This window comes from Phyllobates terribilis, unplaced genomic scaffold, assembly GCF_046119375.1.
Source record: "Phyllobates terribilis strain yellow unplaced genomic scaffold, ASM4611937v1 Scaffold_1__5_contigs__length_1240528914, whole genome shotgun sequence".
Taxonomy (NCBI): Eukaryota; Metazoa; Chordata; class Amphibia; order Anura; family Dendrobatidae; genus Phyllobates; species Phyllobates terribilis.
Window position 1 is genome coordinate 426,070,810 of NW_027362761.1, and position 18,229 is coordinate 426,089,038.

Genomic DNA, 18,229 nt, shown 5'->3' on the forward strand with positions numbered 1-18,229 from the left:
CCTGTCACCACCCTATCATCACCCTGTGACTGCCCTGCAGACCCTCACACTTGGTGAGGATTTCTACAGAGCGGTCACATCTGATGTGTCTGTGCTGGGCCTTGTAGTGCCACAGAATATTCTGTGACACCACAAGACCATCTACTCACCTGCTCCAGTCGCTGCTGCTGCTCCTGGATCTTCTGCTCCAGCGTCCTGGGTATCCTGCTCCTGACCTGCTGTGGTTCCTGCTCCAGAGCCTGCTGCTGATCCTGCAGAGAAGACTTTGGTAAGTCTGTTCTCCCCTCATCCACCCCAATCCCTCCTCCCCCCTCTTTTTACCCCCCCCCTTACCACCATTTTTTTTCTGCGTCCTGCAGTGGTCTCCAACTCCTGTCCCGGTCTCCAGCTCCGCTCCCGGTCACCAGCGCCGGGCTCCTGCTCCGGGCTCCCAGTCACCAGTGCCGGGCTCTCGCTCCGGGCTCCCGGTCACCAGCGTCGGGCTCCCGGTCACTAGCGTCGGGCTCCCGGTCACCAGCGTCGGGCTCCCGGTCACCAGCGCCAGGCTCCCGGTCACCAGCGCTGGGTTCCTGTTCCGGGCTCCCGGTCACCAGCACCAGGCTCCCGGTCACCAGCGCCATACATGGTGATGGCAGCACCCTCAGCACTGTACGAGGTTCCACTACACAGGTCGCCAAACCAGACTGTGTAGTGGGGTACAACAAGTACATGGGGGGAGTTGATCTCTCTGATCAAGTCCTCCAGCCGTACAGTGCTTTGAGAAAGGCCAAGGTATGGTATAAGAAGCTGGCAGTGCACATTGTACAGATGGCAATGCACAACGCTTTCCTTCTGTCACAATGTGCAGGCCAGACTTCTACGTCCTATCTTCACTTCCAGGAGACAGTTATCAAAGCCCTGATATTTGGCAGCGGTGACGGAGCAGGCCCCAGTACTTCTGGAACTGAAGGACCTCGAATTGTACCAGGCCAGCATTTCCCAGGGGAGATCCCTCACAGCGGAAAAAAGGGAAAGTCACAAAAGAGGTGCCGAGTGTGTTATAAAAGGGGAATACGCAAGTACACCATTTATCAATGTGACACCTGCCCTGACAAACCTGGCCTGTGTATGAAAGACTGCTTCAAAAGGTACTATACTTCCATGGACTATTAAATTAATTTCTGACGTATGACAACCTGACGAACACTACACAGCTGACGTAGTGTTCGTCAGGTTGTCATACGTCAGTTGTGTAGTGTTCGTCAGGTTGTCCTACACAACTGACGTATGACACTACATTATAAGATTCAAAAATCAGCTACCACTTCCAAAAAGGGGGCACTTGTTGGGCATTTCCACTGTTTAGGCACATCAGGGGCTCTGAGAATGTGACATGACGCCCGCAGACCATTCCATCAAAGTCTGCATTCCAAAGCGTCACTCCTTCCCTTCCGAGCCCTGACATGCGCCCAAACAGTAGTTTTCTCCAACACATGGGGTATCTGCATACTCAGGAGAAATTGCACAACAACTTATGGGGTGCAATTTCTCCTGGTACCCTTGTGAAAATATTTTTTTTTGCATTTTTGTGGAAAAAATGTTTTTTTTTTATTTTCACAAGTCAACATTATAATTTTCTGTGAAGCACCTGGGGGTTCAATGGGCTCACCACACATCTAGATAAATTCATTGGGGGTCTAGTTTCCAAAAAGGGGGCACTTGTTGGGCATTTCCACTGTTTAGGCACATCAGGGGTTCTGAGAACGTGACATGACGCCCGCAGACCATTCCATCAAAGTCTGCATTCCAAAGCGTCACTCCTTCCCTTCCGAGCCCTGACATGCGCCCAAACAGTAGTTTTCTCCAACACATGGGGTATCTGCATACTCAGGAGAAATTGCACAACAACTTATGGGGTGCAATTTCTCCTGGTACCCTTGTGAAAATATTTTTTTTTTGCATTTTTGTGGAAAAAATGTTTTTTTTTTATTTTCACAAGTCAACATTATAATTTTCTGTGAAGCACCTGGGGGTTCAATGGGCTCACCACACATCTAGATAAATTCATTGGGGGTCTAGTTTCCAAAAAGGGGGCACTTGTTGGGCATTTCCACTGTTTAGGCACATCAGGGGTTCTGAGAACGTGACATGACGCCCGCAGACCATTCCATCAAAGTCTGCATTCAAAAGCGTCACTCCTTCCCTTCCGAGCCCTGACATGCGCCCAAACAGTAGTTTTCTCCAACACATGGTGTATCTGTGTACTTAGGAGAAATTGCACAACAACTTTTGGTGTCCAATTTCTCCTAGTACCCTCGTGAAAATAAAAATATTGCGGCTAAAAGATCGTTTTTGTGGAAAAAAAAATGTTTGTTTTTTTTCACGGCTCTACGTCATAAACCTTTGCAAAACACTTGGGGTTCAAAGTGCTCACCACACATTTAAATAAGTTCCCTGAGGGGTCTAGTTTCCAAAATGGGGTCACTTGTGGGGGGTTTCCACTGTTTAGGCACATCAGGGGCTCTCCAAATGCGACATGGGGTCCGCTGTCAATTCCAGCGAGTTTTGCATTGAAAACGTCAAATAACACCATTAATTTTACCATTCAATGTACTGGAGAATTGTAAAAAAAATTTGAAGTGTGGTGAAATTGCATAAAAAACACAATTCCACAGTTTTTTATTGGGTTTTATTTTTACACCGTTCATTGTGCAGTAAAAAATGATCTGCTAATATGATTCTCCACATATACACAATACTATCGGATTCCAGTATATAGTAAAAATTATTGACAGTGTGCAATGTATACACAGTTACGATTCCACAGTATTTGCTGTGCAAGTGGGTGATCATATGACCATATCTATTGATAGCAAGAATAGTTGGCATGTGACTGCCAGTATGTAAGTCAAGTGACTGCCCACTCACGCAGCGAATACAATGGAATTGTGACAGTGTGCTCAGTGTAAATTGCATACACACAATCACATGAAAGCCCACTCGCACAGCGAATATGTCCACATTGCACAATGTCATGATTTAGCAGAGTGATTTTTTTTTTCAGCCCAGAAATCCGCATCCGCTTTAAGCCAATAAAGAATCTTGTCAGTAAAAAATATAATAATATTGAAATATATTACTTCTAAATAATTATAATTCCTCTGCTATCATTTTCAGAGACGAAGTGGATTTAATTTAAAAGGCTCTGGTCATTGTGGAAACCTTCAGCATTCATGGACTGAATTAATTTTAATGGTTCAATGTACTGGAAAAATTGAAGAAGGTAAACAATTGTTTCATCCTAAATTATATATTAACTATTATGATGGCTATGATGTTCATTATTAGTACTCCATAACTAATTTCCTTAAAAAGTACCTCTCTTATCCATGGAGCTGTGCCTGGTAGTTCATTGAATGGGGCTCAGCTTTCATAGCTGATAGTTCACATAGAAGCATGGCACCCTCCATTTTATTTGCTGCTGAATTGGGACCAGACAGCAAGAAATAATAGCTGATGGGAGCACAGAGCTTTCAGCATTGAAACTCCCATACATATTAGACTGACATCATCCAAACCCAACGGATTAAAGTGTGTAGGGTGTGCAGTTTTTAAATTAAGGTCTTTATTATTAAGGGAAAAAGAAATCCAAACTACAGGGCCCTGTGTGGAAAAAGTGATTTCCCCCTAAACTTAATAACTGATTGGGCCACCCTTAGCAGCAATAACTGCAATCAAGCGTTTGCGATAACTGCCAATGAGTCTTTTACAATGCTTTGGAGGAATTTTGGCTCACTCATCTTTGCAAAATTGTTGTAATTCAGCCAAATTGGACGGTTCTGAGTGTGAACCACCTTTTTAGGTCATGCTACTGCATCTCAATCGGATTAAGGTCAGGACTTTCACTAAGCCAGTCCAAAGTCTTAATTTTGTCTTTCTTAAGCCATTCAGAGCTTGGACTTGCTGGTGTGTTTTGTATCATTGTCCTGCTGCATAACCCAAGTGCACTTCAGCTTGAGGTCACGAACAGGGATGGACGTACATTCTCCTTCAGGATTTTTTGGTAGATAGCAGAATTCATGGTTCCATTTACCACAGCAAGTCTTCCAGATCCTGAAGCAGCAAAACAGCCCCAGACTATCACCCTACCACAACATATTTTACTGTTAGTATGATGTTCCTTTTCTGAAATGCTGTGTTACTTCTATGCCAGATGTAATGGGACATACACCTTCCAAAAAGTTCAACTTTTGTTTCGTCAGTCCACTGAGTATTCTCCTAAAAGTCTTTGTGATCATTAAGATGTTTTCTGACAAAAATGAGACGAGCCTTTGTGTTCTTTTTGCTCAGCAGTGGTTTTCGTCTTGGAACTCTGCCATGCATGACATTTTTGCCCAGTCTCTTTCTTATAGTAGAGTCATGAACACTGACCTTAACTGAGGCAAGTGAGGCCTGCAGTTGTTTGGATGTTGTTGTGGGGTCTTTTGTGACATCTTGGATGAATTGTCGCTGTGCTCTTGGGGTAATTTTGGTTGACCGGCCACTCCTGGGAAGGTTCAAGACTGTTCGATATTTTTGCCAATTGTAGATAATAGCTCTCACTGTGGTTCACTGGAGTCCCAAAGTTTTAGAAATGGCTTTATGACCTTTTCCAGACTGACAGATCTCAATTACTTTGTTTGTCATTTGTTCCTGAATTTCTTTGGATTGCAGCTTTTGAGGATATTTTGGTCTATTTCACTTTGTCAGGCAGGTCCTATTTAAGTGATTTCTTGATTGAGAACAGGTGTGGCAGTAATCAGGCCTGTGTGTGGCTAGGGAAATTGAACTCAGCTTCCCAAATATGTGATAAACCACAGTTAATTTACGTTTTAAGTAGGGGGGGGGTGGAATCACTTTTTAACACAGGGCCCTGTAGGTTCTGGTTTATTTTTCCCTTAATAATAAAAACCTTCATTTAAAAACTGCATTTTGTGTTTACTTGTGTTATCTTTATCTAATATTTAAATTTGTTTTGTGATCTGAAATATTTAAGTGTGACAAACGTGCAAAAGAATAAGAAATCAGGAAGGGGGCAGACACTTTTTCACATCACTGTAGTTTCTATAGGGCCCCTAACAGTGTTACTTGCAAAGCACATGCAGTCATAGGACAGAACAGAAGGAAGTCTGTAAGGTGAGCCTTAAACAAATCACTGCAGAGCACTGAGTGATGTCAGAGGGGGGCATAGCTTTGGCCACTTCTGCTAAACAGGCCATTAACAAGCAGCAGTAGTTGCTATTGTATGTGGTACTAGAAGCACATAGCACAATGAAAACTTGCATTCTATGGATTAGAGTATGCTACAATAAAGTAAATAAAGGTTCTGGCTAGACATCTGTGGAGAATCGACTTTGAGTGGAATTTCCTAAAATTCGCAGGTCACTAAGCTTCACCCACCTGATAGCTGAATATCACAGTCATCTTCTTCCAGGAAAGATGCAGACTCGGTTTGTTAGCCCACATCAAAGTCAGGGAGCCGCAATAGGATTTACCTGTATGCCCTATTGTAGCAAGGGGTTAATGTTCAGCGGATGTGAAGCGTACTACCATCACGGTACACAAACATCAAACAGCTCCCAAAATATGGATAATTTTATGAAAGACTTGTTAACAAACCATTTTTCTTCTTTTTGAAAACAGCTGACCTGTTCCTACTTGCTAAAAAAATATAATAATTTTTGTGTGGCTTGATAAAAACCCTTTGTCATTGTTTAATCTAACCAGTTGTGAATCGCAAAAAGGAATCTTTTTTTTTGCTCGTAGTTGAAAAGCCATTAGTTCTTCATGTTCAAACATACACTTCTATTGTGTCCATAAATATAGGGATAATTTTTGGACAGATTGTCAAAAAGCTATCACTTCTTCATTTAACAAAAAAACAGTTTTGCGCTCCCCATTTACACCGCCTTTGTATAATCACCATGAGAGCAGGCATACCGCCCCCCCCATAGCTATAGATTTTGGACTGTTTATACAATTTAGATGGCCTACAAAGTCTGAAACTGCATTGTGTTTTTAAATATGCCGCTGGTTACACCAGTTACTATTCGTCTTCCCCTAGACAGACAGTTTGTGGTCACTTAGATATTAACAAGGCTGTATGCATTACAAGTCTCAAAATGGGTTCACTACACATCTAGGAGACCTTAAAGTATTATACATGTATTTTCTGGGCAGTTAAAGACTTCTCATTTTGCGACTCAGATTTGGGGGAAAATTTAAATTTCAAATGATATCCTAATTTTTAGTCCTGGCATGTTTTATGATCTAAATAAGTGAAATCTGTTAATGAGGAAAATGTGCTCTGAGATGTACTATAACTCACAATAACCAGCATAAACCATTTTATCTTCTTTCAGAGGCCTTGGATATACTGATTCTGTCAATTGATCAAGCTGAATTGAATCCTGAACATATCTCTGTGCTGTTTTTTATTGCTGAGTCCGTTCTTTATAGAATCTGTTGTGACGTAGCTCAGAAACCATACCTACTTACTAGTGAAGTCAAGCTTGTAAAGGTGGAGTATAGCTTTATTTTATTGTACGTTGGGGTACCCACATTGAACTGTAGCATTTTGGACCTGTGAAGTGGTTCATATTCAGTCCAAAAATTATTAAAAAGAGAGAATTGCTCTGATAGCAGTAACATACCAAGTGATCAAATAAATCGACATATCCGACAACTACAGCTAGTAGATTTTTTGTTCATAATGTTGCATAAAAGTCTATGTTCATATTGCTTGTAGATTTTGTGTTCGGCACATATTTCAGGAAATCTTCTGGCATATGTGACGAATATAAAACCCCAAAAATTTGAGGCAGAGCACATGTTGGTGTAAGTGCAGTGCATAGGTGTGAATTCACACTGTGGCCATTTAACAAGCTGAACCTAAGACAAAAACAAAATGAGCAAATACCCTGTAGTAAGTAAATAAATAGTAATATTACATGTAAATAACATATGATACATAGTTAACATTGTTTCGATAAAAAAAATGTAAATGCCATCCCACCACGACAAGGTGTACTGAATCGGGACGGAACTGAACTTTTGTAGTCCAACTCACTTTGTGTCAGCAGATGTAAAAATAGAGACGGGCAGAGTAGGACCTGGGTCCCCACTTTTCAGACACTTGCTTGTGGAAAACTATATAAGCAAAATGTACAGCCCCCCAAAATCGGGAGTGATGCTTCAATTTGTACAAAGCACAAAAAGCGAAACTAAACCTCAAAAAATTGAGCCAGAGCACATGTTGGTGCAAGTGCAATGCATAGATGTGCACTTACACTGTGGCCATTTAACAAGCAAAACCTAAGATAAAAATGAGCAAATACTCTGCAATAAGTAAACAAATAGTAATAGTACATGTAGATAATATATGGTAGTTAGTTAAAGAAGCACTCCTCCTCCCATCAAAGTTTTGATCCTCTTAATATATTGCAATCATCATATTATATAGCACTATGTACTTACAATTGCTCATTTTGCCTTTCTACCCAGTTAATTCTTCTCATTTCCATTAGGTCAATGACATCACGTGATTAAAAACTGACTAGGTGAATCCTTCTAAGCTCTATGTAGAAACAGGAGGTCAATTTTGTCTGCACAAGTCATGGATCACTGCAAAAGTCTATGGCAAGGGGGAGGAGGTAGCCGCTGGGTCAGGAGTTGAAGAGGGGGATGATAAATGCAGGAACAAGAAGCTTCCCGTTTCTATTTACAGCAGAGAAAAGAGAATAATTAACTGGGTAGAAAGGCAAAATTAGCAATTGTAAGTTCGCAATGCTATATAATATGATGATTTCAATATATAAAAAGGATAAAAACTTTGTTGTGCTTATTTAAGTTATGTGACACTACCTGGTATAAATTTATTTGCAGGATGCCTCACTACTCAGTTGAAACAAATTTTTATGTAACATATTCCTTGAATTTATACCAAAAGGACAATGTTTTGGCACACGTCAGATAAATAGCGCTGCCCATATACTTTTTGAATTTGTGCCAGAAGCACTCCTTGCATGTTTGCGGAATGTAGAGTAAAAATACTTTCTAATCGTAGTCTTACAGTATCATTTCACCTTTTAGCCTTTTAGAAAATTCTTATCACCAAGTGCACAAGTAGTTTGCAATTTATTGATGTAGCAAATTCTTTACTCTTGTACAGTGCATGTTTAGATCCCTCTGAAGAAGGAGAAAAGTCAAAGAAATCTTCACTTCTTAAATAATAAATCTATCAAACAAATACTAACTGTATAACTTTTTTTGATGACTGTCACTAACATAATTTTTTGCCATTGGCAGTTACCTTACTTTCGACAGTAAGAAAAGCTTAGCGTGAAGCAATAGCCTTCACACGTACTTTGGTGCTACCCTGAAGGACCCCATTTTGATTTAAGACGGACCCAGCACAACAGTGCAGCCACTGTTATATATAAAAGCAATAACATAGATGTGAACAGATAATGACACTGCAATTTCACTCCGAATATTACAATTAGTCCACACCTGAAATTGTGAACCATGGAACTGTAAATTCACACTCTTCTCCCCAAAGCATATCCTGCTTTTATACTGATGTTTGTAACCATTTGGAATAAATAACAGGTTGAAATATAAAATATTATTTTTGCTCAAATCAACTGTAATTGTTTCATAATAACAGTGATTGCCCCCATTGGTTGGTTCATAGTTGAAATGTTCTTGTTTTCCATATTGAACTGTAATTCGCACTAGTTGCTATAATAGAGGACTAAAATTAAGACACATACAAAATTGAACCCAATATTGCCCTAATTAATACTAAGCCTGTCACACTATTTATACAGATAAGAAATAAATCTTTGTAATTACTTCAACAGCTTGGATTTTTGACATTTCTAAGACTTTACACCTTTTATCTCCTTGGGCATCTACAACATTTTGAGGAAGAAAAAAGCAGACTTTCTACTTACATAAAAGGTTAGTTTTCAAATATTTTTAGAATGATACATTTGTATTTCATTGTGTAGATGTACATGTAAACTGTATGGCAGCTGGAGCAGGTCCTCCATGTAATTTATAGACCAATGTAGTCCAATAGTGGTTGAATGTTTTGCAGCCTCCAGATCTATACCTGCTTCTCGTCTGTACTGTTTTTTAAAACACTTTCTGATTTTATTCCAATGCAGCCTTGCCGGCATGTGAAACACCTTATCAGCCATATCCAAATGTTCTTTCATCTATACATATAATGTTGAAAGTTGGAGAAATCATATGTGATGTGGACTCTCCCCAAGAAACAAATAACTTATTACAGGTGAGTGTTTTTTTTTTTTTATTAAGAAAATGTTTCACGTACTAGAATGTCTACTTGGGTTGACCTGGAGAGTGGAGAGATGGTTTCACTAAGCCACAGATCAATGTAAACACACAGACTGAAGGTAATAGCACAGCGGGTTAGGGTTGCCAGATGACATATGGAACAAACTGTATCTATCTGTCTCCAGGTACGTCATCTTACCCCATCTGCAAACCCCACGCTGCATATCTGACCATCTTTTGCAAACTGTATCTATCTGTCTCCCGGTACGTCATCTGACCCCATCTGCAAACCCCACGCTGCATATCTGACCGTCTTTTCCAAACTGTATCTATCTGTCTCCCGGTACGTCATCTGACCCCATCTGCAAACCCCACGCTGCATATCTGACTGTCTTTTCCAAACTATATCTATCTGTCTCCCGGTACGTCACCTGACCCCTTCTGCAAACCCCATGCTGCATATCTACCTGCTCATCCTCTACCCTCCCTTATTCTCCCTTCTTTTGAAGTCCACTCTGTCCCCATCTACTCTCCCTCCAACCTCCAAGTGGCTATCATATACCAATCGGTCACTGCCTTTATTGACCATTTCTCCACCTGGCTTCTTTACTTTCTCTCTGCTGACATTCCCGCAATCATCATGGGCGATTTCAACATCCCCACTGACACTCGCCAGTCAACAACATCCAAACTCCTGTCGCTTACTTCATCCTTTGGACTTACTCAGTTGTCCTCCTCAGCCACCCACACAGACGGACACACACTAGACCTCATCTTCATCCGACTCTGCTCCCTATCTAACCTCACAACCTCCCCCCTATCTGACCACCATCTACTCACTTTCTCATCCCTGTCCTCCTCACCTGTCACCCATGTCCAGCAACTAGCACACCCCTGCTGACACCTTGCACATCTAGACACCCACACTGTCTCTGACTCTGTTCTACCACTGACATCCATATCTTCACTCTACGACATAGACAGCACCACTGCTTTCTACAATGCCACTCTCACATCAGCTATTGACTCAGTCGTCCCTCTTATGCATGGCAGAGCACGACGAGTCAATAGGCAACCCTGGCACAACAACCTCAACAACTAAACAGCTTCGACAAGCGTCCAGGGTTGCAGAAACATCTTATGAGCATGTACAAAGCTCACTGTGAAGATAGCGGGGGGAGGGTCAGCAGTGACCTCATCGATTGTGATTGGTGGATCTTAAAGGGAGCCTGTCATGTCTTTTCTACTATCTGCACTGCCCCATTGCGTTGTTAGTGATGCAATGTGCATCACTAACAAGTTTTTTCATTAAAATTGGTGGTAATATAATGGTTCTATAATATTTTATATACTTATATCCTACCTGCTCGTTTTAGTCATAGGGGCGTGATCCTCATATTCATTCAGTGCTGGCGCCGCCCACGTATTTGAATTTTACTCCCGGTGAGTGCTGATATTAGTGGGGCGCATGCGCAGTTTTACACGGCCAGTCTCAGGCCCACTTGCTTGCGCAGTGAAGCTGTGTAGTTTCCAGCTTCACTGCGCATGCACTGTGACGAGTGGCTCTGGCCGCACCCAGTGAAGCTGGAAACGTCACTGCACATTCACCGGGAGCAGCTCGTCACAGCACATGCGCAGTGAAGCTGGGAACTACACAGCCTCATTGCACACACTCAGGGACCTGAGACTGGCCGTGTAAAACTGTGCATGCGCCCCACTAATATCAGCGCACGCCGGGAGCAAAATTCAAATACATGGGCGGCGCCAGCACTGACTGAATGTGGTGCCGCCCATTACTGAATACGAGGATCACACCCCTATGACTGAAAACGAGCAGGTAGGATATAAGTACATAAAATGTTATAAATTCATTATAACACCACCAATTTTAATGAAAAAAACTTGTTAGTGATGCACATTGCAGCACTAACAACGCTATGGGGCAGTGTAGATAGTAGATAGGATGTGACAGGTTCCCTTTAAGTTATCAGCTGTGTACAGAGGTGTTACCTGACCTGGAATCCTGTAAAAACTTATTGAAAGTACAGAATGTATGAGTCTAAAATAGCTGTAGTAGGCATGGTAAACATTTTAAGATTTCTAATTTTAGTTTTAAACACAGAATATGATTGAATATGAAAAAAAGAATAAAAACATTAAAAAAAATACATGTAAGGCAGAAATCTAATTTAAATTTAGGTCATTTTGTAAAGATACATTCCCCTTAGGTAATGTACAACTGTTTAGTATGTCTGTGTAGATATGTAGACAGTTTCATAGATTCACTAACTTAGTCTAGGCCAGGGATGTCAAACTCAAACACACAGGGGGCCAAAATGAAAAACTTACGGGCCAACCAGTAAAAGGTATAATGGATCCCACACAGTCCTCCATACATAATAATGGGCCCCACATAGTCTTCCAAACAGTGTAATGGCCCCACATTGTCCTCCATACAGATAATGACCCCACATGGCTTTCCATACAGTATAATGGCCCCACATAGTGCTCCATACAGTATAATGGGACCACATAGTGTTCCATACAGTATAATGGGCTACACATAGTTCTCCATACAGTATAATGGGCCCCACATAGTGCTCAATACAGTATAATGGGCCCCACATAGTGCTCCATACACTATAATGGCCCCACATAGTGCTCCATACAGAATAATGGCCCCACATAGTGCTCCATACAGTATAATGGCCCCACATCATGCTCGATACAGTATAATGGCCCCACATAGTGCTCCATACAGTATAATGGCCCCACATAGTCCTCCATACAGTATAATGGGCCCACATAGTGCTCCATACAGTATAATGGCCCCACATAGTGCTCCATACAGTATAATGGCCCCACATAGTGCTCTATACAGTATAATGGCCCCACATAGTGCTCTATACAGTATAATGGCCCCACATAGTCCTCCATACAGTATAATGGCCCCACATAGTCTAAAAAAGTTTACACCTAAATTTTGGGGCAAAATCAGAAGACAGGAACAGCATCGTTAGAAAATATGGACCAGGCTTTATATCAATAGCTTATGGCGTAAAGAAAATTTATCAGTGCATTAATCAACACAAACTGTGCACATTATCAAATAGATCTTTTAGACCTGATGAAACATGTCGACCTATTTTGAAGATCTGTCGGACCTGCAGAGTAGAAACTCATCAAATGCTCATTTTAATATCAGCAGGAAAACTTTCAAACAGGATAATACATACTGTTATGCACACGCCCGGACTGACTGGCGTGTGCGGGTGTTGTGGTTCCACTGGACCATGGACCGGAGAGTGCCTGGAGGGGCGTGACTAAGTATCTGGCCGATCCGACCAAGGTGGCACGACGGCATACGACGCCAGTGCACCAGGGAGAAACCGGGCAGAGGGACCAGGTGCTACTCCAGGTCAAACTCCGGACACGGGGGTTGACCCACACTGGGATTACTGGAACAGGCAGGTTAGGCTGGCACAGACTGGTGGATGTAAGCAAACACGGCAGGTATGCAGATGGGTGGATACAGGCGAGTATGCAGGCAGGGAGGTACTGGCCGAAAGGACGGGCTGGAGCACAGAAAGGTTAAGACCCAGTACAGACTGGGTCACAGAACCGCAGATGCGGTAGACAACCACAGCAGAGAGGGAACGCCCGAAGCGGTGGGCAAGAACAGAGCAGGACGGGGCTGCAGGAGCAGCGGGCACAAGCAGGGCAGGACAGGACTGCCGGAGCAGCGGGCAGAAGCAGGGCAGGACAGGACTGCCGGAGCAGCGGGCAGAAGCAGGACAGGACTGCCGGAGCAGCGGGCAGAAGCAGGGCAGGACAGGACTGCCGGAGCAGCGGGCAGAAGCAGGGCAGGACAGGACTGCCGGAGCAGCGGGCAGAAGCAGGGCAGTACAGGACTGCCGGAGCAGCGGGCAGAAGCAGGGCAGGACAGGACTGCCGGAGCAGCGGGCAGAAGCAGGGCAGGACAGGACTGCCGGAGCAGCGGGCAGAAGCAAGGCAGGACAGGACTGCCGGAGCAGTGAGCAAAAGGGTCAGAGCGGAGCAAGGCTGCCGGAGCAGTGAGCAAAAGGGTCAGAGCGGAGCAAGGCTGCGGAGCAGTGAGCAAGGAGTCAGAGCAGGCTAGAACCGCCGGAGCGGTGAGCAAAGGAGTCAGAGCAGGCTAGAACCGCCGGAGCGGTGAGCAAAGGAGTCAGAGCAGGCTAGAACCGCCGGAGCGGTGAGCAAAGGAGTCAGAGCAGGCTAGAACCGCCGGAGCGGTGAGCAAAGGAGTCAGAGCAGGCTAGAACCGCCGGAGCAGTGAGCAAAGGAGTCAGAGCAGGCTAGAACCGCCGGAGCGGTAAGCAAAGGAGTCAGAGCAGGCTAGAACCGCCGGAGCGGTGGGCAAAGGAGTCAGAGCAGGCTAGAACCGCCGGAGCGGTGAGCAAAGGAGTCAGAGCAGGCTAGAACCGCCGGAGCAGTGAGCAAAGGAGTCAGAGCAGGCAAGGCTGAGTAGGGGGGACAGGGCTCTGTTCACACGGAACAGACAGGAAGGGAAAGGCAGAGCCAGACACCCACAGGGTACTTGCAGAGAAGTAGCGAGTGGACCACAAACTCACAAACGGGAGTACAGAGACAACAAGCAGGAGTTAGGTACGAGTTCAGACTCTGCAGAAAAAGGAAGGGAACGGACATAGAGGCAAAACAGGTAAAGGATAGGAGAGAGTTCAGACTGGAACTGAGTGTACGGAGGAGACCGACACTGCAGCGGAATACAGGAGCGGGTCTGGGAATACGGCCCCCAGAGAGGCAGGACGAACAGGCAAGGAGCGTGTTCAGACAGGACAGACAAGATACAGGAGCGGGTCTAGGTAATCGGCCCCTAGAAGGCGGGAGGAACAGGCTAGGAGCGTGTTCAGACAGGTCAGACAAGATACAGGAACGGGTCTAGGTAATCGGCCCCTAGAAGGCAGGAGGAACAGGCTAGGAGCGTGTTCAGACAGGCCTGGAAATACAGCCTCCAGGATCGGCAGACAAGAGAACACAGAACGGGACCTGGCACCTTCAGAGTGCAAGCACACACTGAATGAAACACTATGCTCAGGCAGAAATAGATGGGAGCAGCTGAGCTATATACCAGGTGACAGACAGCAATAGGCTGAGGACGCACAAGGGGTGTGACCCACAGCAGGTACAAAAAGCAGGAAGTGATCGGGCGCCGCCCTTAAGCAGCAGAAACAGACACAAACAGACAGCATGGAGGGAAGCCAGAGAGACATTCTGGACTGGAGATCAAGTGCGCGCTCTTGCACAGTGGGAGATGGACCACCATGCAAGGACGCCGCCAGGTATGTTACAGTACCCCCCCCCTTACGCCCCCTCTTCTTCAGGCCTGCCAGAATCTTCCGCAGGGAATTTGAGGACCAGTCGTTCACTTCAAGGAGATCACTTCCACTGTCCACAGGAAAAACTGATCTCATCTGGTTAGCTAGGATGCTACCTCCTATCCAGCCATCCTCAGCAACAGACAAAACGGGTGGAGTACCAGGAACAGCACACAAGGAAGTCTCTCTCCACATATTTTCAGGTGGCACCCCAGAGGGTACAGGAGACAACTGGAAGTCCTTCACCGGGTTGGAGGGGGACAGAGACTTGGGGGTAATCTCTGCTTCGAGGTACATCTTGTCAAGCTCACAGGAAGAAATAGACGGGTTATCAGGTACATAATGAGGAAAAGTCACTGTCTCTTTGTTATCTGGTGGTACCCCGGAGGATTCAGGAAACAACTGGAGGTCCTCCGCCGGGTCAGAAGAGTGCAGAGGCTCAGAGAAAACATCTGCTTCAGAGTACACTAGGTCGGACTCACTGGACGAAGCAGGCGAGGTATCGGGTACCGAGTATAGGAAAGTCTCTGTCCATTCACCACCAGGTGGCACCCCGAAGGGTTCTGGAGACAACTGGCGGTCCTCCGCCTGGTCAGAAGGGTGTAGAGACTCACGGGTAACCTCTGCTTCAGAGTACACTAGGTTGGACTCACTGGACGAAGCGAGCGAGGTATCAGGTACAGAGTAAAGGAGAGTCTCTGTCCTTTCGCTACCAGGTAGCACCCCGAAGGGTTCAGGAGACAACTGGAGGTCCTCCGCCTGGTCGGAGGGGTGTAGAGACTCGGGGGTAACTACCACTTTGGGGTACCGATTGTCAGGCTCACAGGACGAAGCGGACAAAGTATCGAGTACCGAGTGTAGAGAAGTCTCTCTCCATTTGTCATCGAGTGGTATCCCGGAGGATTCAGGAGGCAACAGGGGGTCCTCCGCCAGGTAGTAGAGGTGCACAGACTCAGAGGTAACCACAGCTTTGGAGCATCCTTGGACATGCACACCAGTTAAAGTGGGTGAAGCATCTGATGCCGGGTGCAGGAAGTTCTCCTGTGTGGAGTCTGGATGGGCAGAAGTCTCTTCGGGCAGGAGAACCGGAGCACTACCCACGCACATTACCCGTTGGGGCTTCTCCGGGATACAGGGAGATGAAGCTTCAGTAGGGACTTCAAGGTTGGGGTCAGGAGGTCTCAGGGAGGACAGACCCTGGCGTGACGGCTTGCCTCTACGTCTAGCACGTCTGGACTGCCTCTTGAGGTTGGGAGATGTATTCCGGAAAGCGTAGTCACCCTGTGAAGATTCTGGGTGGACAGTAGTCTCATTGGGTTGGAGGACTATTGCGCTACCCACACACATTATCCATCGGGGCTGCTCCGGGATATTGGGAGGTGAAGCTTCAGCAGGAGCCTCCGGGTTAGGATCATCGAAGACCATTAGAAAGGCCACCAGGAAGGCCATTAGGTCCAGGAGGATCGGATCCTGTGTTTCATATAGGGGGTTGATCCATTCCAAGGCATCACCCGCCAGGTAAGACATAATGAATGCCACCTTAACCCGATCGGTGGGAAAACATAGAGGGTAGAACTTGAAGTGTAGCATGCATTGCTCCACAAATGCACGACTTTGTCTTGGATCCCCATAGTAACGTGGCGGATCCGCAGGAACGAGAGCAGATAGATCCATCTGGACGGGTGCGTAATTCGCCTGGAACTCAGCTGAGAAAAAAAAATAAATTTTATTTATTTATTTTTAATGCATGTATTCGCTGGAAAACTTCTCAGAGAGCGAAGGCCGTGGGGCTCAACGGGAACCATGGCCTGAGCATGCTGTTATGCACACGCCCGGACTGACTGGCGTGTGCGGGTGTTGTGGTTCCACTGGACCATGGACCGGAGAGTGCCTGGAGGGGCGTGACTAAGTATCTGGCCGATCCGACCAAGGTGGCACGACGGCATACGACGCCAGTGCACCAGGGAGAAACCAGGCAGAGGGACCAGGTGCTACTCCAGGTCAAACTCCGGACACGGGGGTTGACCCACACTGGGATTACTGGAACAGGCAGGTTAGGCTGGCACAGACTGGTGGATGTAAGCAAACACGGCAGGTATGCAGATGGGTGGATACAGGCGAGTATGCAGGCAGGGAGGTACTGGCCGAAAGGACGGGCTGGAGCACAGAAAGGTTAAGACCCAGTACAGACTGGGTCACAGAACCGCAGATGCGGTAGACAACCACAGCAGAGAGGGAACGCCCGAAGCGGTGGGCAAGAACAGAGCAGGACGGGGCTGCAGGAGCAGCGGGCACAAGCAGGGCAGGACAGGACTGCCGGAGCAGCGGGCAGAAGCAGGGCAGGACAGAACTGCCGGAGCAGCGGGCAGAAGCAGGGCAGGACAGGACTGCCGGAGCAGCGGGCAGAAGCAGGGCAGGACAGGACTGCCGGAGCAGCGGGCAGAAGCAGGGCAGGACAGGACTGCCGGAGCAGCGGGCAGAAGCAGGGCAGGACAGGACTGCCGGAGCAGCGGGCAGAAGCAGGGCAGGACAGGACTGCCGGAGCAGCGGGCAGAAGCAGGGCAGGACAGGACTGCCGGAGCAGCGGGCAGAAGCAAGGCAGGACAGGACTGCCGGAGCAGTGAGCAAAAGGGTCAGAGCGGAGCAAGGCTGCCGGAGCAGTGAGCAAAAGGGTCAGAGCGGAGCAAGGCTGCGGAGCAGTGAGCAAGGAGTCAGAGCAGGCTAGAACCGCCGGAGCGGTGAGCAACGGAGTCAGAGCAGGCTAGAACCGCCGGAGCGGTGAGCAAAGGAGTCAGAGCAGGCTAGAACCGCCGGAGCGGTGAGCAAAGGAGTCAGAGCAGGCTAGAACCGCCGGAGCGGTGAGCAAAGGAGTCAGAGCAGGCTAGAACCGCCGGAGCGGTGAGCAAAGGAGTCAGAGCAGGCTAGAACCGCCGGAGCGGTGAGCAAAGGAGTCAGAGCAGGCTAGAACCGCCGGAGCGGTAAGCAAAGGAGTCAGAGCAGGCTAGAACCGCCGGAGCGGTGGGCAAAGGAGTCAGAGCAGGCTAGAACCGCCGGAGCGGTGAGCAAAGGAGTCAGAGCAGGCTAGAACCGCCGGAGCAGTGAGCAAAGGAGTCAGAGCAGGCAAGGCTGAGTAGGGGGGACAGGGCTCTGTTCACACGGAACAGACAGGAAGGGAAAGGCAGAGCCAGACACCCACAGGGTACTTGCAGAGAAGTAGCGAGTGGACCACAAACTCACAAACGGGAGTACAGAGACAACAAGCAGGAGTTAGGTACGAGTTCAGACTCTGCAGAAAAAGGAAGGGAACGGACATAGAGGCAAAACAGGTAAAGGATAGGAGAGAGTTCAGACTGGAACTGAGTGTACGGAGGAGACCGACACTGCAGCGGAATACAGGAGCGGGTCTGGGAATACGGCCCCCAGAGAGGCAGGACGAACAGGCAAGGAGCGTGTTCAGACAGGACAGACAAGATACAGGAGCGGGTCTAGGTAATCGGCCCCTAGAAGGCGGGAGGAACAGACTAGGAGCG

The 18,229-nt window shown here is 46.5% G+C and overlaps 1 protein-coding gene across 2 annotated transcripts in view; it reads left to right on the top strand.

The window, feature by feature from the left end:
- The window catches only part of TMEM232 (transmembrane protein 232), a 499,207-nt gene that overhangs the window by 124,735 nt on the left and 356,243 nt on the right, over window positions 1-18,229 (top strand). For both annotated transcript variants that reach the window (XM_073677464.1, XM_073677474.1), the window contains exons 4-7: window positions 3,157-3,262; window positions 6,381-6,538; window positions 8,883-8,982; window positions 9,192-9,319. In XM_073677464.1, the coding sequence (XP_073533565.1) occupies window positions 3,157-3,262; window positions 6,381-6,538; window positions 8,883-8,982; window positions 9,192-9,319 (492 nt within the window). The remainder of the gene's footprint in view (window positions 1-3,156; window positions 3,263-6,380; window positions 6,539-8,882; window positions 8,983-9,191; window positions 9,320-18,229) is intronic.